Source organism: Hylobates moloch, unplaced genomic scaffold (genome assembly GCF_009828535.3).
Source record: "Hylobates moloch isolate HMO894 unplaced genomic scaffold, HMol_V3 SCAFFOLD_11, whole genome shotgun sequence".
Taxonomy (NCBI): Eukaryota; Metazoa; Chordata; class Mammalia; order Primates; family Hylobatidae; genus Hylobates; species Hylobates moloch.
The window spans coordinates 96799854-96827356 of NW_026652286.1; the positions used below are offsets into that span (position 1 = coordinate 96799854).

Sequence of the window (27503 nt, forward strand, 5' to 3'; positions counted from 1 at the left end):
AGTTCAAGACCAGCCTGGCCAACATGGTCTCTACTAAAAAATACAAAAAATTAGCTGGGTATGGTGACGGGCACCTGTAATTCCAGCTACTCTGGAGGCGTGAGCCGAGATCATGCCACTGCACTCCAGCCTGGGTGACAGAGAGAGACTGCATCTCAAAAAAAAAAAAAAAAAGAAAAGAAAACCTAGCCGAGGAGAAACAATTTCTGGTGAGATGCAGTAAAATTTCTATTACCTATGCAATACCTTCAGTTAGGCTCAATCCAATTTCTATGTGTTTAAGTGGGTTATAAATACAACAACAATAGTGGACTGGATAAAGAAAATGTGATATATATACACTATGGAATACTATGCAGCCATACAAAAGAACAAAATCTTGTCCTTTGTAGCAATGTGTATGCAGCTGTAGGCCATTATCCTAAGTGAATTAACACAGGAACAAAAAGCCAAATACCAAATAGTCTTAAGTTGGAGCCAAAATTGGGTACAAATGGTCACAAAGATGGCAACAATAGAAACTGGGGACTGCTTGGAGGAGGGGGAGGAGAGAGAGGGGCAAGGGTTGAAAAACTACTGGGTACTATGCTCAGTAGGTGGGTAAGGGGATCTTTCATACCCCAAACCTCAGCATCATACAAATGTACCAAGGCAACAAACTTGCTCATGCACCTCCTGAATTTAAAATAAAAGTTGAAAGAAAAGAATATGGTTTAGATCTATGGCCAAATATACTTCTTAATCTTTTCCCCAGTGAATGCCATTTGGTTTTCTTTTTTCTAGTCTCTGGGATCCCCCTCAAATATCTTAGTTTAGATTCCTCCTTTTCTTACATTGCAATGTTGGTGTGTTTCCCACTGTAGCCATAGCTGGGTTATCAATTTTTAAACCACATAATAGCATCATAACCCTACTGTTAGTAAGCAAGCTGGGCATTCAGGCATCCAGGCACATATGCGGTTATGATATAAGAAAATGTGAAAGGAGGGAAGACCTCAGATTTTTAACACAGTGGTAGCCACCATTTCAAAGTGAACTATTACTATTTCAAATGGCTTGTTGTGGTTTCAAGCTATTTTGAAATAATTTATCTCTGGCTGTATTAGGGTTCTCTAGAGAGAAAGAACTAATAAGAACTTTTTATATATATGTATATATATACACATATATACGTATATATACATATACATGATGTTAGATGTACGTATATATGTGTGTGTGTGTGTGTGTATATATATATATATAGGAGTTTATTAAGTAGTATTAACTCACATGATCACAAGGTCCCACAATAGGCCATCTGCAAGCTGAGGAGCAAGGAAGCCAGTCCAAGTCCCAAAGCTGAAGAATTTGGAGTCCAATGTTCAAGGGCAGGAAGCGTCCAGCACAGAAGAAAGATAAAGCCTGGGAGGCTAAGCCAGTCTAGCCATTTTACATTCTTCTGCCTGCTTTTATCCTAGCCATGCTGGCAGCTGATTAGATTGTGCCCACCCAGATTAAAGGTGGGTCTGCCTTTCCCATCCCACTGACTCAAATGTTAATCTCCTTTGGCAACACTCTCACAGACACACCCAGGAACAATACTTTGCATCCTTCAATCCAATCAAGTTGACAGTATTAACCATCACACTAGGCGATGTTAGATGTATCACCTCTGTGCACTGTGTATATAAAGTGCCATAATAGGCTGACCCAAGGGACCAGGGAAGGAGCACTTTTTGAAACAGTAAGTAGTAAGAATAAATATATAAGAAGTGAGATTAGATGTCCATGGAAATCATTCTGCAGCATAGTTTTATTTTATTAGCTTGTCATTGATATCAAGAAGAAGATATTGTGATAGTGTTATCAAAGTGTCAAAAAAGAATTTGCAAACTTTGGTGATAGACAAAAAGAACATGAATGCACACAAAGATTTGTGTATGAATATTCATAGAAACAATATTCTTAGTATTTAAAAAAACTGGAAACATCTTAGATGTCCATAATCTGATGAAAGGATAAATAAAACATGGTATTTTCATATAATGAAATATTATCTTGTAATAAAAGTAGACAAACTATTTTTACATATTATGGCATAAATGTACCTCAACAATAATAAGCTAATTGAAAGAAGCTAGATTCAAAAGGCAACATACTGTATTATTCCATTTACATGAAAAGCCTAGAAAAGACAAATGTATAGAGAGAAAAAGAAAATTAGTGATTTCCTGAGGAAGTGAGTAGGAGTGAGAATTGATTGCAGTGGGCTCTGGGAAATTTGGGAAATAATAGAAATGTTCCAAATTTCAGCAATGTTTGCACAACTCTATAAATTTACTAAAAGCCATTAAATTTTACACTTAGAACAGGTGAATTTTATGACCTGTAAATTATATCTTGAGAAAGTTGATGAATAGTAAAAAGGAAGTGGACTCAACAAATGGGCATAGTATATCCCTACTGTCCAGGAGAGAGAAAGTACCAACTGACAGGGACATTTCAGCCTATTGACAGCAATACTGATAACAACAACAACAACAAAAAAAGTGTGTCAAATCAATGTAGCAGAACACTTGGTTACAATCATCCAGTTTACTTCGCTTTAACTTGGTACTCACTAAGCAGTTTCCTGAGAGAGTATTTTGCTTTTTTTTTTTTTCTTTGAAACAGAATCTCGCTCTGTCACCCAGGCCGGAGTGCAGTGGCACTATCTTGGCTCACTGCAACCTCCGCCTCCCGGGTTTGAGTGATTCTCCTGCCTCATCCTCCTGAGTAGCTGGGACTACAGGTGCATACCACCACGCCTGGCTAATTTTTGTATTTTTAGTAGATACGGGATTTCACTATGTTGGCCAGGCTGTTCTTGAACTCCTGACCTCAGGTAATCCACCCACCTCGGCCTCCCATAGTGCTGGGATTACAGGCGTGAGCCACTGGGTCCGGCCGAGTATTTTGCTTTGAATCTATAATTTTCCTGTTTGGAAAAGAATATGCCAACCCATCAATGCATCTATTCTAATGAATATGGCTTTTTATTTCTCTTTGTAAATTTACACATTGGCATTCAATATATATCATATAAAATAATATGTTCATAGATTCTTATATAAATTATATGTAAGTCTTTTGAGAACCAATATCCCTAATTTAATCTGGCTGGTTGACAACTACTAAATTTCTTTTTTTTATTATTATACTTTAAGTTTTAGGGTGCATGTGCAGAATATGCAGCTTAGTTACATATGTATCCATGTGCCGTGTTGTTTTGCTGCACCCATTAACTCGTCATTTAACATTAGGTATATCTCCTAATGCTATCCCTCCCCCCTCCCCCCACTCCACAACAGGCCCTGGTGTGTGATGTTCCCCTTCCTGTGTCCATGTGTTCTCATTGTTCAATTCCCACCTATGAGTGAGAACATGCAGTGTTTGGTTTTTTGTCCTTGCAATAGTTTGCTGAGCATGATGGTTTCCAGCTTCATCCATGTCCCTACAAAGGACATGAACTCATCATTTTTATGGCTGCATAGTATTCCATGGTGTATATGTGCCACATTTTCTTAATCCAGTCTATCATTGTTGGACATTTGGGTTGGTTCCAAGTCTTTGCTATTGTGAATAGTGCCACAATAAACATACGTGTGCATGTGTCTTTATAGCGGCATGATTTATAGTCGTTTGGGTATATACCCAGTAATGGGATTGTTGGGTCAAATGGTATTTCTAGTTCTAGATCCCTGAGGAATCGCCACATTGACTTCCACAATGGTTGAACTAGTTTACAGTCCCATCAACTGTGTAAAAGTGTTCCTGTTTCTCCACATCCTCTCCAGCACCTGTTGTTTCCTGACTTTTTAATGATTGCCATTCTAACTGGTGTGTGATGGTATCTCATTGTGGCTTTGATTTGCATTTCTCTGATGGCCAGTGGAAGCTGAAATGAAATGGAAGCTAGGGGCTCATTATTGCCTGTATCTCTTTTCTCTCTCTGTCTCCCTCTGTGTGTGTGTGTGTGTGTGTGTGTGTGTGTGTGTGTGTGTGTGTGTTTTAATGAGTCATAGGGATAGTAATTATGAGATGTATAAGCCACTTGAAGAAGTAATTCTGGAATTACTTACATGCAATATGAAATACTCAACTTAAAATAATGGCAGTTGAAAAAAGGAAGATTGGGGCACATCAGTAACTATAAATCATCTCAGTACTGGGCTGATTTTCACCAATTCTATAATGTTTTTTATAGTGATACAGAAGAAAGAAATTGAAATGACAAGCTGAAACTGATAATCAAAGTCATATATATTTTTTCCACAATTCACATGCTGAACTGTTTAATATGTGATACAATCCAAAATAATTCACTTTTGACTAGATGATGATAATGATCTTGATATCTTCAAAGCATTTCTATGTTTAAACCAATAATCTTTTAAGGGCTTATATGCACTAGGAATAAACTTAGAATCTTAGCCTATGGTCCAAGAGATGTAAATATCCATACAATGGAAAACTATTTGTCGTTATAAAGGAACAAAACATTGGTACATGCAACAACAGAGATACCTTTTAAAAACATGATGTTTACTGAGAGATGCCAGATCAAAATGAACACATATTTTATAATTCCACTTAAAAGAAATGTCCCCAAATGGCAAATATATAAAGAAAGAAAGTAGATTTGTGGTGGCCTAGTGTTGGGGATAGGAATGAGAATAATTATAATGATCGTGAGGCGTCTTTTTAGTGTGAGGGAAAAATTCTACAATTAGGCTGTGGTGATAGCTAAAAACTCCATAAATATACATTCTTTGCAAATATGTATTTACTGAATTGTACATTTAAAATGGGTGAACTTTTATGTACATTATTTCTCAATAAAGCTTTTAAAACACATAGAAATGATCACTAGTTACAAAAATTTAAGATTTTATGTTGATCTGATTTAACACAAAACTAAAGAACAAGAAAATGGGTGGGAATGAGTGACTCAGCATGTTTACTTTTGAAATTAGTATTAAAAATATTTATTCTATTTTGTTAGAATTGGGCATAAATGTTAAATGCAGTCAGACTGAAACTCAAATTCACACTCTATTATTGACTTTTGGAGTCAACTTTGGCAACTATTTTAACTATTTGAGCCCTATTTTTGTCTTTAAAAGAAAATAAAATTTAACTAATGGGGCCAATGCAAGAATAAAACAAAGGGGCCTTGGGCAGTCTGGTTTATAAAAAGAAAGATTCTCAGTAAGCAGTCATTACTATTTTAAAACATGGAGGTGGGAGTCTCTTCTGTATTTTTTCTGGCATAAAGAAGCACGATAATTATAAAAATGCTGATAAACTTACTTATTCAACAGTATAGTTGTAATTTCTGTGCCTTCTATATTTTCTCAAAGGGATTTTAGTCATAACATTTTTAATAAACCCATTTGCTTTTTGTTTGCTAGACAGCCAGTAAAAATAACATGCTCACAGATGTACTTAATCTACCCTTGTCCACTCTGATCCATTCTCTACACAGCAGTCAGCAGACTGAATTCTTAAAATATACATCCGACAAAGTTGTGGTAATTAACGTATGCTAAAATTAATGTCAGTAGCAGTCTTAAAGGAAAATAAAGAGAAAACGTGCATGTTCTCACTCATAAGTGAGAGTTGAACATTGAAAACACATGGACGCAGAGGGGAACAACACACACCAGGGCCTGTTGTGGGGTGGGGGTGAGGGGAGGGAACTTAGAGGACGGGTCAGTAGGTGCAGCAAACCACCATGGCGCATATATCTATGGAACAAACCTGCACATTCTCCACATGTATCCTGTTTTCTTTTTTTTTTAAGAGGAAACTAAAAAAAGAAAATGAATAAAATATGAATTCAATCAGTTGTGGAAGTGATAATGGGGGATTATAAAGCAAATTGTAGAAAAAACAGGTGCAGCTGTGTTTTATTTTGTTTTTAACATCAGATGGGATTGTTGCCTGTTTAAGTGGTTGCCTTCCTAATTTCCAGCTCTTTCTTCAAACCCAGATTCTCCAGGTAAAGGATCACTGGGCAATCTCAAACATCTGAACTCCAGGGATGGCTCTCTCCTAGAGGAAAAATAGCCCAAGAATTATTTTTAATTAAAGAGCTTTAAATTGAATATAACTAAATGCCACTGTAGAATTGCATTTCAGTCTAAGAATTAATGAGGTAGAGGCAGTGGGGAGAAAGAGAAGGGAAGAGAGGAACACCTCCAGTCTAATTGCTCCCTTGGTTCCACACTTCCTTAGCACCCACTAGGGAAGAGGGTCCCAAAGAAACTGAAGACATTTATTCACTCTTGAACCATGATTGCTGCTACTTCATTCAGGGGCCAGGGGCACTGAGATTTTCTGGCCTGGCTGGCTGAGTCTGAAAAAGAGGAACATTCGGCTTTTCTAGCCCCAGAGCCACAGATGATCCACAGCACCTAAAAGCAAAGGAAACAGGGCTGGGTGGACGTAGGGCCTGGTTTTCAGCCCAGGCCAGCCACATTTCTCTTCAGTCTGTGAGTGCCCTTTCTCTGGAGTGCTCCCCTCTCATCTTCTGATGAGTTCTATGCACTAGAGGAAGGTGGGAAGAACATGGGAATTGGCTCTGTTTGACTTTGGGCTAAATCTGACTTAGTTGACTCCATGGTATTCTATTGAGCTATTACCTGATTAATGTAGCTTAACTTTAGAAACTTTTAGGAAATGAATAAGATATAAAGTGATAATGGGGAATTATAAAGCTAATTCTAGGAAAAATGATTATTTGCAGTCAAGTCACAGATATAATTGCTATTGGACACTAAACTCTATTAAAAGAAATGGCTGTTTTTAATATCAGTAATTATCTATTGCCTTTTCCTACCTACATATCATCTTTTCTATTCTTTTATTTCTTTATTTTTATTTAATTTATTTTTGGGACAGGGTCTCACTCTGTCACCCAGGCTGGAGTGCAGTGGCATGATTTTGGCTCACTGCAATCTCTGCCTTTTCGGCTTAAAGGATCTCCCCACCTCAGCCTCCCAAGTAGCTGGGACTACAGACATACACCACCACACTCAGCTAGTTTTTTCTTTTTCTTTTAATTTTTGGAGAGACAAGGCGTCGCTGTATTTCCTAGGCTGGTCTCAAATCCCTGGGCTCAAGCGATCCTGTCACCTTGGCCTCCCAAGCTGCTGGGATTACAGGTGTGAGCCACCATGCCCAGGCTTCCTTTCTGTTTTACACCCACTAGACAATTCTCAGTTTTCAGTTACTCTAGCTGCTGATTGAGAAAGCTGCCTCCCCGATCAGTCACATGAATAGGTAATCTGAGAACTGCTACAAGTCAACTTATAGAAATGCTGTGGAATAAGGCACACATTAAATAATTTAATGAATAAATTTTTTAACAAAGATGGGTAGGAGCCAAAATTATATAGGTACTTTACAGACATCAATGCATTAATGTACACAAGAACCATAATACATTATTTTACTATTTATATATATTCAGAAAAGATTTAAAGAGTTGTTTTCAAGGTCATCTGATGTCAGAGTGGGCAGCGTGTTTCGTATGTAAACTCAGATACTTCCAATTGTAAAGTTTATTCTACACCTTCTCTTCTGTATCAACTCTAGTGTTATCTCTTCATTTTACTTATGAGGAAACAGATGAAAAATAGATTAATAACTTACCCAAATGTCACTCATTAATTAGTGACAGGATTGAACTGACTCCTATTTGGAAGTTCTCCGCTCTATGTAGTTATTATCAGTTTGCGAAAGGCTCTATAAAGATAGTTTTTTGCAGGAAAACCTCATCTCAGTGAGGCCATTCTTTGATGTTCCAGGACTAATTTGACATGAAGATAAAGAATCACACTCCAGTAACTGAGTTCCTCCTGATGAGAATCCCTCACACAAAGGGGATGGAAAATGTGCTTTTTGTCTTATTTCTGGCCTTCCACCTCTTCACCTTGCTAGGGAACCTACTCATTCTTCTGGCCGTCCTCACTTCCTCCAACCTCCATACCCCCATGTATTTCTTTCTGGGAAACCTGTCTGTGTTTGACATATTTTTCCCTTCAGTGAGTTCCCCCAAAATGATGCTTTACTTAGTGGGACAAAGCCGCACCATCTCTTTCCAGGGTTGTGCCTCCCAGCTCTTCTTTCACCATTTCCTGGGTTGCACCGAGTGTTTCCTGTACACTGTGATGGCCTATGACCGATTTGCAGCCATCTGCCACCCTTTGCGATACTCGGTCATCATGAACCGCAGGGTGTGTGCCCTCCTGACGCTAGGCACCTGGACGGGGAGCTGTCTGCATGCCTCTGTCCTCACACTCCTCAACTTTAAGTTACCCTACTGTGGCCCCAGTGAAGTGGACAATTTTTTCTGTGATATTCCGGTGGTGATATTCCGTTGGCCTGCGCAGACACCTCTCTAGCATGGACGGTGAGTTTCATCAACGTAGGTGTTGTTGCGCTCATGTGTTTTCTTCTTATCCTCACCTCTTATGCTTGCATTGTTATCTCTATATTGAAAATCAGTTCCTCAGAAGGTAGGCGCAGAGCCTTCTCAACCTGCAGTGCCCATCTGACGTCCATCCTGCTCTTCTACGGACCAATAGTCCTCATTTATCTCCGACCTGCTTCCAGCCCTTGGCTGGACTCTGTGGTTCAGGTGTTGAATAATATTGTTACCCCTTCTCTGAATCCTTTGATATATACTTTGAGAAACAAAGGTGTAAAGCTGGCACTGAGAAAGATGCTTATTCAAGGAGTACATAATTGTGGAAGGTAAGCTTTATATCATGGTCTGTCTTTACAGCTTTGTCTTGAATTTATCTGGGGGCAATTAGCTCCTATTTTTTTGTTTGATTACTAAGTACCAGGCACTATTTACAAATACTGATATATGTAATGATTATAATAATCATAAGAAGTAGATAATATTATTATCTCAATTTATGAGGAAAAAATTAAGGCACTGAGAGGCTGAGATCTTTCTGCAGTATCATGGAGTTAAAAACTTGCTGGGCGAAAATGTGACCCAAAGCATCTTAACCATGTGCTAATGCTGCTTCCGTAGTGTCTAAATGGTAACATAAATACTTCTCTCAGGAGCTTCTTTTCGGTTTACACAGAATATTCTTCAATTTGCCAGCAAATCTAGTTCATTAAATTTGCTCCATTGATTTCTATAACTTTTTTTGAGTCTATATTTTGATGGATGACATATGTATGAGTCTGATACCAAGAAATTATCTGGCCGGGTATGGTGGCCTATGCCTGTAATCCCAGCATTTTGGGAGGCTGAGGCAGGCAGATCACTTGAGCTCAGGACTTCAAGACCAGCCTGGTCAACATGGTGAAACCCCGTCTCTACTAATAATACAAAATTAGCCAGGCGTGGTGGTGGGCACCTGTAGTCCCAGCTACTCAGGAGGCTGAGGCAGGAGAATCGCCTGAGCCTGGGAGGTGGAGGCTGCAGCAAGCCGAGATCGCAGCACTGCACTTCAGCCTGGGCGACGGAACGAGAGACACTGTCTTAAAACTGAAAAAAAAGAAAGAAAATAAATTCTCTTTAGAAGTCAATTAGTACCCATATATCCAAAAAGATGTATTAGTATAGGCTATCTCTCAGGTAAACATATTCTTTCTTTATAACAACAATTTCAGTTCTGTAAGAGGATTACAGGTTTGCTTTCGTTCGGTCAGGGACTAAATCTGAATTCCAGAGCTTATGGGCCTTCAAAAATAACAGTCATTGTTTTCTCATGTAAATAGCTTCAAAGAAAACTAGGACACTGCAAAAAAGTAAAATGAGTAGAAATTACTCACTGATCCTACCACCAAAAGATAACCACTGTTAACATTTTGTCATTTTTCCTACCTCTCTCATTAGTGATTAAACTGGAACTAGGGTTTCTGACTTCTTGTTTAAATTTTTTTTCATTTCTATCTATGTCATCTATATCTATATTTATATTATGTATCTATATATGTATATATTTTAGAGATTTATATAGTTGTGATTAGCTCACATATATATTTTCTTGTTTTAATCATGTATCAAGAATTTTCAATTGCCATAATTTTTTAAATAGCTTTTTTGAGATATAATCACACACCAAATAATTTGTGAATTTAAAGTGTACAATTCAATGGTTTTTCCATATATTTACATATGTACCACCTTTACCACAGTCAATCTTAGAACATTTTAATCACCGCAAAAAATGTCCTGTACCCTTTAACCATTACCTCCCTATTCCCACATCACCCTTAGTAAGCAAACACTAATCTACTTTCTGTATCTATAGACTTGCTTATTCTGGACATTACATAAAAGTTGAATCATATAATATGAACCTTCAAAGCCAGTCTTTTGTGACTGGCTTATTTAAATGAGTATAATATTTTCAAGATTAATCTATGTTCTAGCTTTTTTTATGTTAAACAATATTTCACTGCATGAGTACACCACAATTTGTTTTTCCATGCATCAGTTGATTAACATTTGAGTTATTTCTACCTTTGGGTATTTTGAATAGTACTGCTATTAACGTTTGTGTGTATGTTTTGTTTGAACACCTGTTTTTAGTTCTTTTGGATATATACCTACTGAAATTGCTGGATCATAGAGTAATTCTTTTTTTTTTTTTTTTGAGGCTGGGTCTCGCTCTGTCACCCAGGCTGGAGTGCAGTGGCGCGATCTCAGCTCACTGCAACCTCCGCCCTCCGGGTTCACGCCATTCGCCTGCCTCAGCCTGCCAAGTAGCTGGGACCACAGGCGCCCGCCAACCACGCCCCGCTAATTTTTTTTTTTTTTTTTTTTGTATTTTTAATAGCGATGGGGTTTCACCATGTTAGCCAGGATGGTCTCAGTCTCCTGACCTCCGGATCATAGAGTAATTCTATGTTTGCTCTTTTGAGGAATCGCCAAACTATTCTCCACAGAGGCTGCACCATTTTACATTCTAGCAAAGTAGAAGTGTTCTGTTTTTACTACATCTTGGCCAACACTTTTTAAAAATTTTATGTAGCCATTCTAGTGGCTGTGACACGGTATGTCATTGTGGTTTTGATCTGAATTTTTCCGATGATGAATGAAATTGAGCATCATTTCACATGTTTGTTGGCCATTTGTATGTCTTCAGAAAATAAAATGTCTATTCAAGTAATTGACTTTTTTGACTTTTTGTTGTTGAATTGTAATAATTCTTTATATATTCTCAGATGCCAAATCCTTATCAAACATATAATTTGCAAATCTTTTCTCTCATGCTGTGAGTGGTCTTTTTACCTTCTTGATAGTACCCTTTATGCATAAAAGCTTTAAATTTCAGTGGTATCCAGTTTATCTTTCTTTTGTTATTTGTGCTTTTGGTGTCATATCTAAGAAATCATTGCCAAGTCTAAGGTCATGATACCCATGTTTTCTTTTAAGAGTTTTATAGTTTAGTTCTTACATTTAGGTTTATGATTCTTTTTGAGTTAGTTTTTATAAATGGTGTGAGTTAAGGGTTCAAATTCATTCTCTTACCTGCGACTATCTAGTTGTACCAGGACCATTTGCTGAAAGACTTCTTTCCTATTGAATGGTCTTGGCTCCGTTGTTGAAAATTAGTTTACCATAGATACATGTCTTGATTTTGTTCTATACTCTCAGTTCTTTTCCACTGACATATATGTCTATACTTATGCTGGTGTCACAGTCTTGATTACCATGGTTTTTAGTAAGTTTTGAAATTGGAAAGTGTAATTACTCCTACTTTCTACTTCTTTCAGGATTGTTTTGACAGATTTTTGAAATTCCATATGAACTTTAGAATCAGCTTATCAACTACAGAAAAGATAACTGGATTCTGATAGGGATTGCATTGCATCTGTAAATTCATCTGGGGAGAATTGTTATTTCAACATTATTTATTCTTCTAACCCATGAGCATGGGATCTTTTTCCATTCATCCAGATCTTCTTTAATTCTTTTTAGTTTAATAGTTTCCAAGGTGCAAGTATTTTACTTCCTTGTTTAAATGTGTTCCTAGGTATTTATTCCTTTGGTGCTACTGTAAATGGAATTGTGTTCTTAATTTCCATTTAAGATTTTTAATAGCAAATATATAGAAATTTAATCAATTGATTTTTGTATATAGATCTTGTATCCTGTTTTGCTGAAGTCCTTTATTCTAGTATTTTTTTGTGGATTCCTTAGGATTATCTGTATGCACAGTTATGTCATCTGCAAGTAGAGATAGTTTTATGTTTTCCTTTTCTTTTCTCTAGGGATATCCTTAGGTTTTTAAAATTCTCTTTCTTGCCTAATTGCTTTGGCTTAAAATTCCAGTGCAGTGTTGAACAGAAGTGCTAAAAGCAAGTATCTTTGTCTTGTTCTTCACTTAGAGGCAAAGAATCTAGTCTTTCACCATTACATATGATGTTTGCTGTGTGAATTTTTTATAGATGCCATTGATCATGTTGAAGAAGTTTCCTTCTACTTCTAGTTTGTTGAATGTTTTTTCATCATGAAAGTGTATTGATTTTGTCAAATGATTTTTCTGTCTCTTGAAATTATCATGTGGTTTGGTGGGGGTTTTTGATGTTGTTGTTTGATATAGTGTATTACATTAGTTGATTTTTGAATGTCAATCAAAATTTGCATACCTGGGATAAATCTTCACTTTGTCATGGTATATAATTCTTTTTATACATTGATGGATTTAGTGTGGGAAGATTTTGTTGGGGGTTGTTGTATTCATATTCATAAGAGATATTGACTTCTTTTTTTCCCTTTGATTTGATATTTTTGGTATCAGGGTTATCCTGCTTTTGAAAAATGAGTTGAGAAAAGTTTTTCCCTCCTCTGTTTTTTTTTGGAAGAGTTTGTGAAGAATTGGTGTCAATTCTTTCTAAAATAGTTTGTAGAATTTAGTAGTGAAGCCATGTGGTCCCGAATTTTTATTTGTGGGTGTATTTTTGATTATTGATTTAATATCTTTACTTTTTATAGCTCTATTGAGATTGTCTCTTTTTTCATGAGTCAGTTTGGGTAGGTTGTGTCTTTTTAATAACTTTTCCATTTTATGTAAGTTATCTAGTCTATTGATACAGTTACTCATACTATTCCTTTAGCATCTTTTTTATTTCTGTAAGGTTGGTAGTAATGTCTCCTTTCCCATTTCTGATTCTAATAACTTGATTCTTCTTTTTAAATTGGTCAACCTAGCTAAAGTCTTGTCAGTTTTGTTGATCCTTTTAAATAATCAACTTTTAGTTTTATTGATTTTGTGTATTTTTAAAAATTCTCTTTTATTAATTTCTTTTCTAACTTTTATTAGTTTCTTCATTTAGCTTGCTGTAAATATAGTTTGCTCCTTTTTTCATTTCTTTGAGCTGGAAAATTAAGTTATTGATTTCAGATCTTTCTTCATACGATAGGCATTCAAAATACAAACTTCCTTCAAAGTACCACGTTAGCAGCATCACATAAGTCTTGTCTGTTGTACGTTTTTTTCTAATTTAACTTCTTATTGTTTGATTTTCACATATTTATTAATTTTCCAAGTTTCCTTTTACTATCAGTTCCTAACTTTATTTCATTCTGTTTGAGGAACTTAGTTTATATGATCACAATCCTTTTAAACTTATTAAGATTTGTTTTATGGACTTGCATATGGTCTATCCCTGAGAGCATTCCATATAAACTTGAGAAGGCTCTGTATTCTATGTTGTTGGGTTGAGTTTTTATAGGTTTTTTTTATGTCTAGTTGACTTATAATGTTGTTCCACAGTCTTTTATTTCCTTGATCTTCTGTATTGTCATTTTATTCATTATTAAAAATAGGCTATTATTGAATTGCCTTTTTTTTTTCAAGACGGAGTCTTGCACTGTTGCCCAGGCTGGAGTGAAATGATGCAATCTCGGCTCACTGCAACCACCGCCTCCTGGGTTCAAATGATTCTTCTCCCTCAGCCTCCAGAGTTGCTGGGATTACAGGCACCCGCCACCACATCCAGCTAATTTTTGTATTTTTAGTAGAGATGGAGTTTCGCCATGTTAGCCAGGCTGGTCTTGAACTCCCGACCTTGTGATCTGCCTGCTTCAGCCTCCCAAAGTGCTTGGATTTACAGGCATGAGCCAACACACCTGGCCTGAATTGTCTTTGTTACACATTCATTTCTGTCAATTTTTGCTTCATGTATTTTGGTAGCGCTGTTATTCGGTGCATATGATTATAATTTTATCTTCTTGATAGAGGCACCTTTTTAATCATTAAAAAGTATCTGTGTTTAGCTCTAGTAATTTTTTTTGTTTTAAAGTCTATTTTGTCTATTAATATAGCCACTTCAGCATTCCTGTGGTTGCTGTTTACATTATATGTTTTTCTATGCTTTTACTTTGATTATGTTTGTATCTTTGAGTCTAAAGTGTGTCTCCTGTAAGCAATATGTAGCTGAATCATGATTTTTTGTCCAGTCTGACAATTCTGACTCTTGATTGAATTGTCAATTCACTTACATTTAATGATAATATTAATATAGTTGGATTTACACCTACCACTTTACTTTTTGTTTTCTATATGCCTCATTTTATGTCTTTTTGTTCCTCTATTTCTCCTTTACTTTTTTTCTTTACATTAACTTCAAATATAGCATTTTAATTTCTTTAATGATTTTTATGGTATTTTTTGAGTCATTATCTCAAGGGCCTCCCATCTTACATCATAACTTACCACAATTAGCTTCATATTTATAATAAGTTAATTCCAGAGCAATACAAAAACATCACTTCTATCTAATGCTATTCTTTTTTCCTCTTTTGTGCTATTACTGTTATATATATTACATACATGGATATTATAATTCAACAATGCATTGCTATAATTGTTATTTTATATAATTTCATGTCTTTTTTATAGTATAATGCCTGTATCGTGGCTGACTTTTATGGAGGAGAGTTTTTTTTTTTTCTTCAACTTTTATTTTAAGTTCTGGGGTACATGTGCAGGATATGCAAGTTTGTTATGTAGGTAAATGTGTGCCATGATGGTTTGCTGCACAGATCAATTCATCACCCAGGTATTAAGCCCACCATCCATTAACTATTCTTCATGATGCTCTCTCACCCCACCAATTTCATGTCTTTTAAAGAAAGTTGAGAGAAGAAAGGAAAGCGAGTATATATTCATAGCTTTTGTTATAATAAACTTCTTACTTACTATTTCTGGTTTTCTTTCTTTCTGTGGATTCAAATTACCATCTAGAGTAATTATCTTAGCCCAATGCAGCTCTGCTTCCACCCACCTCTTTTCTACTATTATTGGCAAATATATTACATTTATATATGTTATATGCCCTAAATTACATACACATTGTTTTATACAACTGCTTTTAAACCAGTTAAAGGAAGGGAGAAAATATGCATTTATACTATCTTTTATAATTACATAATTACCTTTACCAGTTTTTTTTCTTTTTCCATGGGAATTCAGATTGCATTCTGGGGTCACTTATTTTCAGTCTGAATAAATTCATTCTTTCTTGTAGGGTGGATCTGCTAGAAACAAAGTCTCTTAATTTTTGTTTATCTGAGAATATTTTTACCTTCACTTTTGAAGATAGCTTTGTTGTACGTAGGCTTTTGGTTGACTTTTAGTTTTTTCTTTGAGCACTGAAATGATTATTCCCCCTCCTTTGAGCTTCTGTTGTTTCTTATGAGAAACTAATTTTATTGGAGTTCCTTTGTAAGTGATGAGACTTTTTTCTCTTGATGCTTTTCACATTTGTTTTCCTGTGCTTGGATTTTAATATTTCTACTATGATTTATCTGGATTTCTTCATGCTTATTGTACTTAGTGTTCATTGAGCTTCCTGGATATGCAGATTGTTGTTTTTCATTTTATATATTTGGGATATTTTTAGTCATTATTTCTACTGATATTTTTAATGCTCTCTCTCTCTCTCTCATTCTCTCTGCTTCTTCTGGTATTCCCATTAAGCATATATTAGTGTGCTTAATGGTGTTTTACATTTCTCTGAATCTTTTTTCATTTCTCTTTATTATTTTTCTCTCTGTTTTTTTGGCTTCATGCTCTATATTGATTTATCTTTATCTTCACATTTGCTAAGTCTTTCTTTGATCAGTTAAAATCTACTTTTGAGTTCCTTTAATATTTTTCATTTAAGTTATTGTATTTTGAACTCCAGAATTTTTACTTGTTCTATTTCTCTTTATTGATATTCTTTATTTGATGCAACATTGTCATCGTACCTTCTTTTGCTTCCTTGGTCATGAATTCTTTTAGTTCTTTGAACACAATTAAAATGGATATTTTGAAATCTTTGTCTGTTGCTAAAATCTGATACGTGGTTGCTCTCACAAGCTGTTGTTGTTTTCTAATCTGCTTTTTTTCTTGATGTATGGGCCATGCTTTCATGATTCTTTGTATGTCTTGTAATTTTTTGTTAAAAGCTAGGCATTTTAGGGAATATATTTTAGCATCTGGGTGCTGGTTTTCATCTCCCTCCAGGGCATGTTATTATTATTTGCTTGTTTGTTTAGTGACTGGCCAGAAAATTTTAGTGAAGTCTATTATGTCTTCTGTGGTGTCAAGTCTCACTATACTCAGGTAACAGTGTTTTGGGCAGGGTTCACTTTAATTGTCTATTTCCCTGGCCACACCTAGCCATTCAGCTCCACTAACTGCTGACAAATTGTTGTGTTGTTTTCAATAATACCCTGGGACCTAAATTGTTCTGTAGACCAACCCAATCATATTTGGGGTCTTTTATAGAAATAGTTCAGAGGGTCAATCAGTGTTTGAGATTTGTCCTGATCTATGCTTGCTCCTTCCAGCTGTTTCTTTCCTACATTTTCTGCTTTTTCCCCTAGGCATAATCTCTGAAGCAGGTCTCTGAAGCTGGAAGTGGGCACAATGGCTGCTTGTCTTTGAGTGACACCCCCACTGTAGAAATTAAGTCTCAGTGGGGAGTGAGAAATGGGTAGTAACCTCAGCTCTTCTTAGCTTCCTCTTCCTAGTGTGGAACCATGAGCTTATGGGTTGGGGCAGTGTCAGTTGAGACTCCTGTATTTTCGGCAATGTCACAACCGAGGTTGATCTTCCATCCCACAGGTAAGGACTGGAAAGAAGAAGGAAGCCCCTCACCTTTAGCCATACTAACTTGAAACTTAGCTCCAGCAACAAGTAGCTGGGGAAAGAATGAGACATGCTGACATCCTGCACTTTCTGGGAAGATAGCCCTCTGACTGGAAGCTGAGAAAAAAGAAAGCCTTGTGTTCTTGGCTGCTCCAGTCTGGAGCAGAGTTTCTATGTCGCTAGGCTGGACAGGGATGGTAGGGTGCAGATCTCAGTTCAAATTCCAGAAACTCTCTCTGTTATTACCAAATTATAATTGATTTTCTCAAATAAATGTTTCTTTTTTTCCTATATATCCTTAGAGCTATTTCTAGAGACTTTAAATGGTTCTTTTCACCAGTTTTGCTAGAAAGTAGTTCCACAGAGCTCTTCAAGCTGTTACGCTAGAAATCCATTATCACTATAAAATATTAATAAGGAAATTTTAAAAAGCTGCATAATATTCTATTTTATCAATATGATAATCATAATTATTCCTATATTACTAAGCTTATAATTTGATTTTAGTTTTTCACCATTAACCATAACTCCACAGTGAACATATTTGTGCTTAAAGATTTTACCACATCTCTATTATATTTTTAGCTGTGGTATTGCTGGGTCAAAGAATATTGGTTTTTTGTTCGTTTTATACACACTGCCACAATACTTTAGAGAAATGCTATAGCAACTCCTAAAAATATATTTCCCCCTTTACTATGCAAAATACTATCATAAAGGTTATTAAATTAATAACTTGTTGAAATGATTATTTTTATTTCAAATGAGATAATATGTTTTATATGTTTATTTGAATATCCTCTTTTGTATAAAATCAGTTATTGACCTTTGTAAATGTTTAATGAGACCCTGAGAAATTTTACATTATTTTGTATTCTTCATAAATTTAGAATATTAATTTCTCATATGCATTACATTTTCATTCACCTTTTCATTTGTCCTTTGTTTTCCTTTACAATATTTTAGGTACAGAAGTCTTTTTTTATGTTACTGAGCACTAATCTTTTTTCTCCTTTTCTATTGTTTTTAAACTTAGAAATTCTTATAACTCATCTCTGATAAATATTTCTAGGGGTTTTTTTGTTTTAGTAAACTCTTTAATATACCTGATATTTACTGGATTACAGGTGGAAGTTTAATTTCTGCTTATCTCATAAAACTAAACTTTTGTTTTATTTATTTTTTAATTTTTTATATTTTAAAGACAAGATCTCGCTCTGTCATTAAGCCTGGAGTGCAGTAGCATGATCATAGCTCACAGTAACCTTGAACTCCTGGCCTCAAGTGATCCTCCCACCTCACCTTCCCAAAGTGCTGGGATTACAGGCGTGAGCTACTATGCTCAACTTTATTATTCAATATTTAATGCATTACCAATATTAAATTATCTGTGGATTGCTAGAACAAACTGAGTAGTCATTGGGATGGGGCATTTAGTATTTCTTGTATTTCATTTGCTTGAAATTTATTCAGAGATCACATCCATTTTAATTATGGATTTAGTGACATGTTTTTGGAATTAATTTTAGTTTCAGATTTGTTACCTTTATAAAATGAAGTGGATAAACATTCTATGCTCTAGAAAGAAAAACACAGGAGGATCAGCTGTTTCTTGAAATAGAGTACAAAGTCATTTGATTCTAATATAATTTTTATACCTAATTCTTGGAAATGGTTTTTAATTGTTTCATGAACCTTAATCTATTCAGATTTTAATTTTTTTCTTGGTTTGTTCTTGTGATTAATACATTTCTAATAAAAAAGTCCATTTTATATAGATCAGTGGCTTTCATACTTTAATTATATTAAATTACCTTGGGTCTGTGAAGAGTTAGATATTACAAATTTAAAATATAAGTTTATCTGTGTCATCCTCCACCGCTTGTCACTCTTCAGCAGTAGTATAGCAAGTTTCTTCTTATTTTCTTCCTGCTTTATAATCATAAGCAAAAACAGTTGCTGAATATAGAAACATACAAGTATTCTGAAGCCGATAGTATTCAAAACCTCATAGTATTTATGCATGAAATAGAAAGTTTCTACTCTCAGAATCACCTAGATCAGATACTGCAGATGTTTTTAGCTTCTATTAATCTCAGTACTTCACGGATCATGCTATTTTCTCCTAGTCTTACCAAGACTCCAATATCACCTGTTTGCATCTGCATAAAGCCTTAATTTTATTTAATTTTACTGTGGCTCTTATCCTGGTTATTCTCAATCATCACCATGAATGCAAGTCCTCCCCTAACTCCATCCCTAAGCTCTGCACCTTCCATACTCATACACTGAAACTGCTGTGTGCTGTTTCCACGATTCTCCCATGCTCTAATGGCCCATTTCCAAGCTCTTCCTATTGTCTTCTGTAAAAACTCTTGGACAAAGGCAATGCTATATGTAAACCAAATTATGTTTTATTTTATTTCCCTGAAAACATATAGAGTATTTTTGACTCCTTAATAGTTGCTTTGGGATCACTATACCGGGTTCTGGCCAAAGGGATATGGATATAAGGTGAAGTGATGCAAATCACTCTGGAGGATGGCTCACAAAATCAACCTGAGTGACCTTCCTGTCCTCTCTCCCCCTGACATGGGGACTCTGGAAGCTATCGAGGGAGTCTCCCATTCCATCTAAAACTTTTCATGACTGAGAAATAAATCTTTGTTGTGTTTATCCACTGCAGCTTTGGGTTTACTTGTTATCACAGCATAGTCTATTCTATACTGACTAATATAACTCGCCCTGTATTTTGTTGTAAATAAAGACTCATACAACCTTACCTTTTTAGAATGTTACTTCCACTTTCTGTCTTAACTGAAAAAAAAGAATATTCTTTAAACAGAATTTGTATTTCTTATCTTAAAATTCTCTATGTTCAAAAAACTAGGTATGTTATTACATATTGGTTGTCAAGTTAATTGTTGATAATGCCTCTGACATTTCAGATAACCTAGAAATGCAGATGTTTATGTAAAGTTTACCATTTTAAAAGTATTGAAATTAACTTAATAGAAAAAATAAATCTATCTTCCAAAACCCACCCATAGAGAGCCAGGTTTGAGCTTCTTCAGTTGGTTACTTCTAGTCTTCAAAACCTTCTCTCCTGATGAAGTCTAAGCAGCTCTTATCCTAGTCCCTTTAAATCATCTATTCTTACAATAATGCATGAATATTCACTGAAATATTTGGTAGAAAGGGTACATTTTTCCTGCAACCCAAGCCTGCTACAACCTTCTGTAAGCTTAAAGTCTTTGGCAATGAGCAATTTATCACCCAAGCCTCAAAGCTCTCATGCATGTGGTTCACTTTCATTTGATTTCAGGTTCACCACCCAGGACCATCTCTTGGATCCTGCCTTCACCCTTACCTGCCCACTTCTGAACATTCAAACATGAATATCACACTCTGAATATAACATTTACTTCTAGGTCTGTCATTTCATTCTCTCATTAGACTTTCTCTTCTACCCCATTAAAATTGCATCCATTTTTTCACTGTTTTCTCCTGGCTTTGCCTTCTTCTCTATTCAGCTTTGAATATATAACACCCTTGGTTCTACTTTCTATGTATTAAGCATAGGTTTATGGGTGCCTAGTCCCATCACTTCCATGTCCTCAGCCTAATGTTTTTCTAGAGCATGCTCCATGCTGGCTATTCACACACTTACCACAAAGGAAACTCTGACCTAAGACAACATGTTCAAAGCCCTTAAGAGACCAGCTTCCTGTCTTCATCTGTTCTCGTGCTTGATCACTCCTTTCATACACAGTCAAACTCCAGCCATTTCATAACACTGAAATGCGAAAAGAACTATTTTATGATTTGTGTTTCTATATGTTTGCATAAGCATCCTTCACTTCCTCTTCTAGCCTCTCACTGAGAGATAATGGTGGGACAATCACATGATTTTTGGAGACGAGAGTCTGTGGCTCATCTGACCTCATCACTCTCAGAGTCTCAGTTGTATTATCTATAATGATTCATAGACTTCTGGTTTTGTAAAAATTAAATGAGCTAATTTGCTCAAAGTGTCTTACTATCAGGTCTGTGATAGGCTCTCAGAAAAAGACAACTTTGTATCATTCTATTCTTACCAGCATAGTTCTGTTATCTTCTACTCTGGGACATTCTCCCTAATCCAGCCTAACTGCACTGGTTTCTTCTTGTTTCCTATCACTGTGTCTAGAACATAATTATGATTAAGCTTAAAATAGTGATTTGGAATTTGTTCATGTAACCCTCCCCAGCCCACATTCACATAAACACTATACTGTGAACTCCTGTGGACAGAAATCTACATTATTAGCTCTGTATTTCAGGCATCTAGGTTGCCAAATACATTTTTTAATTAAGTGAAATGCATTGTGTCTGTACATAACCAATTTTGTTTTGTTTTTTCATTTTACATCTTTTAGGTCCAATAATCAGCATCAATGTTATACTTAATAAATTGAATTGCTTAATGAGACAAATTACACGACACATACATTCACACAATTCATTCCTTTCACAGACTAAGTAAGGTCTTAGATCTTATGTGCAATTGTGGGAGAAAAGAAAACCCTGTCTAGCTACATTCACCCAATTCTAGGGTTGTATTTCCAGGTCTAGAACTCATTGGTTCCCACATACACATTCAGGTCTGTGTCATCATTATCATCTGAGGCTGTGTTGAGTAGCTCTTCCCTATTCCTTGACCCTAGCTCAGATATCCTGACTGGTGGTGGGGCTACCTGCTAAAAGAACTAGCTACATGCCAGACTATCTAATTTGATTGGGAGCAGAGAAGAAGGGAATCATCTGATGATTTGCAAGAAGAGAAATAACATGGGGACCAGGAATCATGGCACAGAAAATGAGCTGTGGATCTCTAGCATATAGGACAAAGAGGTGAGTGGTTAGCATACAATAAGGGCAAAGATAAAGGGCTTAAAGGGAGGACGTGTAAGCAACCCATTCTAGGTGTCTAACTTTCTGACTCATTCCTTCCAATCTTACCTAAATATAAGGAAAAATTATGAAATGAAATGTGGGCAGAAAGAATGGAAAGTTGAGTGCTAAATCAATTTTATTAAGCTACAGAAAAGGAATATTTCCACAGTGAGACAGGATGGTATAACACGGTGGTTTTGAATGAGAGGAAAGGAGAAATGGATGAATGTAGTGAAAAAAAATCTTACAGAAATGATATAAACTATTTCAGGGGATAAAAACATGATGGTACAATTTCATTCTATCTATTGTAACTTCCTATATGGCACTCTTTGTTCGGCTCCTTCTTCCCCATTTAATTAACTGATTTAAATTATTTCCAAAGTAGATTATGTGTTAAAGTGGGAAAAGTTCCCTTAGCCCCCTCACAGGGCGTGCGATGGGGGTGTGGCTCGCCTTTTCGGTGCCCCGCTGCTCCAACCTCTAGGGGGAGCATGCAGACCGGCAGGTTGTGGGGCTCTGACCTCATGGCAGCGTCTAAGGGTGAATGTTACAGCCGAAGCCCCAGTGGGCGTGTGTTACAGTGTGCTCTTTCAGTTAGCCGTCCGTTGGCAGCTTGTGTTAATCAGCTCAATTAAACCCTCTGCCTTATCACAAGGACAGAGGGCTTTCTGTATCCCGGGGTTCTTGCTTTGGTGTACCAGAAGAATCAGATCACATGTGGGCTTGGAGAATGAGTGCCAAGTTTTATTGAATGGTGGAAGTAGCTCTCAGCAGATGGATGGGGAGCCAGAAGGGGAGCGGGAAGGTGGTTTTCCCGTGGAGTCAGCTCAGCGGCGTGACTCTCCTCTGACTGCTGCAGCTACCGTTTCGTTCCACTGGTCAACGGCCTGCCGGCGTCTGCCGGTGCCTGTCGGTGTGCTCTTCAAACCAAGTGTTCCTCTTTTTTTTTTTTTTTTCCAAGACGGAAACTTTTATTGGATAATAATTTTGTCAATGGAAAACAACAAAGATACAATTTATAACTGTTTTTTTTCTCCCTTTACAAGGATAAAATTAGAATTTATTCATTTAACATTTGTTGAGCACGGAAATCTGAGAAACGAAGATGACAGTGATGTCTACTTCTTGAGATAATATATTTAGTATATTAAGTATGTAAGTGTGTACAGAACTTAGAACAATGCCTGGCAAGCAATAAGTACTTCATAAATAAGTATTACCAAGTATTGTACCAAGTGTTCCTCTTGATGTCTCGCCGCTTGTGTGTTCTTCTGCTGCTGTGTTTCTCACGATGTCCGGCTGCTGTGTCTGTGCCCACTAGGGTCTCAGGGTTTTTATAGGCACAGGATGGGGACATGGTGGGCCAGGGTGGTCTTGGGAAATGCAGCATTTGGACCTAAAGACAGGAGTGCCTGTTCTCACCTATTTCCGTGGGCACAGGTCCAGGGGTGGAGCCCTCGCCGGGGACCTGCCATTCTCCTCTCAGCCCTTCCTTGCCCTGCTCCCATATCAGTACTATGCAGAAAAACTGAATTATGAAACTTATAGTGAAAAGGTCGTTAAATGTTATCAAGTTCACATTTTCTCCCAGTGGAGAACCCACTCTGCTTGGTCCCTCATGTCTATTTAGCTACCTTCTGTAGAGCAGAAACCTTAGATCGCCAACCTTGTTTGTGTCACAGCTATCATATTCACACACACTACTTCATGTTGTGGAATAAAATGGAGCCCTAACCAAATTTGTTTAATTATACAAAAAATAAAGTTTAGTTACTTTTTTGAGGGTCTTGCTCTGTCTCTCCGGCTAGAATGCAGAGATACAATCCTAGCTCACTGCAGCCTCAACCTTCTGGGCTCAATCGATCCTTTCACCTCAGCCTTCGAGTAGCTGAAACTACAGGCATGTGACACCATGCCCAGCTAAGTTTTATATTTTCTGTAGAGACAAGGTTTTACCATGTTGCCCAGGCTAGTCTCAAACTCCCTGGGCTCAAGTGATCCTCCTGCTTGGATTACAGGTGTGAGCCACCACACTTGGCCTAGTTCCCCTTTTAAAACCGTTTACTTGTTGACATATCTGTTTGCTGAAGGTTTTAGAATGCTCTTGTCAGAATAAAGTTTAAAAAAGACTATAATTATTTTTCAATAATTTTATTTTTGTAGGTTTTCACATTTTAGAATATTAATTCTTGTTTAAAGAGGATTTCTGATTATAAGTAGAATATCCTTTTGTGACTATAAGAGAGAGGGAGAGAGAGGGAGAGAGAGAGAGAGTGTGTGTGTGTGTGTGTGTGTGTGTGTGCGCGCGTGCGCGCGCGTGACTGTTTCCATGGTGGAGGTGTAGGAAAGTAATAGTAATAGTAGTGTTCTTTCATAGTGGCCTCAGATGAGGAAGTGGGAAAGACTAGAAATATCTTTCCTGCTTATAGTATGTTAAAAAACACTTATGTGTGAATCAGCAAAATACCGGGGTTCTAACAGTCGTTCCACTAATAATAGCCTGTGTGGTCCTGAATAAATTGTTTTGTCTCTATGGCTTTAGTTCTAACATTTATAAAATGAAGAGGTTGAACTAGATCATTTTACAGGATTCTTTCACACCTACAAATTGTGTACCGTTATAGGGATTTTCATTTAGAGGAAGATGTTCATGGCTTTGGGGGAAAAAGTGTCTAGAGATCTTCTAATTTCTGATTTGGTAAGGCAATGATTTCCATTTCCAGTAGTACTCTTGATTTTGAAATCCCGCCCTTGAAACAGGACTCCGAATTAAGGTGAAATACCTAACATTGGCCGGCAGATGGCACTATTGGGGCACCGACAACTAGACTGCTCTTCACTAACAAGTAGCTTGCAATAAAGACCCTGGAGCTGAATCAATAGGATAAAGAATGGTTGCAATGATTATTAGAACTGTGTTAGAGAAGTCTGTGATGCTTATGATTTCTGATGGCACCACCATGTGCTATAGTCTTTCCAGAGAGCCAGTTAAATAACCAGTCAATTGCTACCATTTTTACAAATTGGTGTCAGTAGATGCACGACTCTTTGTGTGTAAGCAGCCATTGGGTTCACAAGGTGTTTCAGGTAAGAATAGAGAAAGTCTTGATGGAAATAGAGCTGGCAAAGGTCACAGGACCCTGCCTATGTTTATAGACTGCACAAGAACGACAGAGCGGCTTCAGCACATACCTTCTTCATTCCTCTTCTGAGCTAGTAGAGAAGGGAATTTGACTTTTTTTTTTTTCCTTCCATAGAACGGGGCTTGAATTCCTTTGGCAGGAAGTCCCAAAAGTTAATTTTAACCCAGGAAATTGTACATTAATAACATGATACAAGTTTTACTTTCAACAAAAGAAAACAGAATAAAAGGAATTTCCCAGTTACAGGATATTCTGACTATTCTGTGACATACAGTTTGATAAAACGTAAACTAAATCTGACAGAAAGGTTTGCGATGGAGAAGGAAAGAGAGAAGTGCTTGTCCTTTTGTCTTATGTAGTCCCACAGGAATACACTGACTTATTTCTACCTTTTCCACATCGTTTCCTTTTCCTTTCTTTCTTGTTATTTATTTATTTATTTATTTATTTATTTATTTATTTATTTATTTATTTTTGAGACGGAGTCTTGCTCTTGTCACCCAGGCTAGAGTGCAGTGGCGCGATCTCTGCTAACTGGAACCTCTGCCCCCCAGGTTCAAGCAATTCTCCTACCTCAGCCTCCCGAGTAGCTAGGATTAACAGGCATGTGCCACCAAGCCCGGCTAATTTTTTTTGTATTTTTACTAGAGACGGGGTTTCTCCATGTTGGCCAGGCTGATCTTGATCTCCTGACCTCATGATCTGCCCGCCTCGGCCTCCCAAAATGCTGGCATTACAGGCGTCAGCCACTGCTCGCGGCCTCCTTTTTCTTTCTTCTATTTTCCCATAACTCATACATATTTTTGTTTCATTTTGCTTTTCCTAAAAGATCTCTGACATATATATTTTCCTTTCTTCTCCAAATCAAAAATGCTAAGTAAACTTGAAACTGATAGAGGTAAGAAACAGCTTACTTTCTCCTCCATTTTAATTCCTGGTTGCAAGTAAAAACATCCTATTATATTCCTCATTTTGCATTTGTTAAAATTCTTCCTGCCCTTTTCACTGTCTATTTTCAAAGTTGTTTCTTTCTGTGAAAACTTGCTAATCTCCAGATCTTAGTCTTAAAAATTTTTGCCTTTTTTATTAAAAATTGCTGCCATTTAAGAATCTCAGAAAAATGAAAGAGAAAAGATTTCCCCTTTCCATAAAACCATAGCAAGAAATAGCATTTAGAATTGTCAGACCCTTTTTGATAAAATGATACAGGAAAACATTCACAAAACTATGGGCCTTGAGAAAATGTATGGTGTTGCACTTCTTTTCTTTATGATTTTTATAAAATCATCCCCTTAAACTTTCCTTAATAATGCAAACTTTTAGGACACTCACCTTGATTGGAAAATTGTTCTATGTCCTCTAAAATGTAATGCTTCATCTCTAAAATATGTTTTGCTATCTGGTTGTTTTAGTTAATAATATGTTACCTTAGTTTCAGTTTTTACACATAAATTTCTATTTTTCTGAAACTATAAATACTCCAAAGAATTCTTTTAGACATAATTATTTTCCCCTTCTTGGAACTGCCTTTGCAAAGATTATAATACTAGCCCCAGCTACTCAGGAGACTGAACAGGAGAATTGCTTGAACCAGGAGCCAGAGGTTGCAGTGAGCCAAGATCACACCACTGGACTCCAGCCTGGTAACAGAGTGAGACTACGTCTTAAAAAAAAAAAAAAAAAAAAGAAAAGAAAAAGAAAAAAAGAAAGAAAAACAGAAAATTATGGCAGTGAAATACGTCTGATCTAATCAACCTGATGCGGGCAGGGCAGGAGAGCCCCAAAACTGAAAGCTTAATCCCAAACTTATGACCGTCAGAAAAATTTTTAACAAGTAATATAAAAAGGTTTTCCTTTCATAGTGATGTAAAAATAATCTGGGAAAAGACATAAGAATATAACTATGTTCCTTTGCCTTTATAAAGCAGGGAAATAACCAAGATTATACACATATGAATGAACTCTACATATGAAATAGGTGTCTCAGTTGAGATGATAGTTTAAAGTGATTGTTCATTATTGTAAACTCTTAAGGAAAAATATTTCTGTTAATTGGTTAAGAATAATTTGACTTATTCATAAAATGAATTTTTATAGTCATTCAAATTGAGACAGCTATCTGTTACTGATGTGAAAAAAAGCTTTAGGGAATAGGAAAATTAGAGTATACTATCATAGTTATAATATTATTTACTTGTGTAAATTTGTGTGTGTAGCATATACACGTGTCTTTGGTGGAAAGATGATCACCAAATTGTTGAGTGGTTATTTCTCG

General features: G+C 36.4%; 1 protein-coding gene across 1 annotated transcript; it reads left to right on the forward strand.

The window, feature by feature from the left end:
• The first annotated feature begins 7847 nt into the window (after positions 1-7847).
• LOC116476221 (olfactory receptor 10D3-like) lies at positions 7848-22720 on the forward strand. Its single transcript, XM_032165902.2, is given in 3 exon segments — positions 7848-8399; positions 8402-8784; positions 22471-22720. Coding segments are annotated over 3 exon segments (1185 nt in total).
• Positions 22721-27503: the final 4783 nt, after the last annotated feature.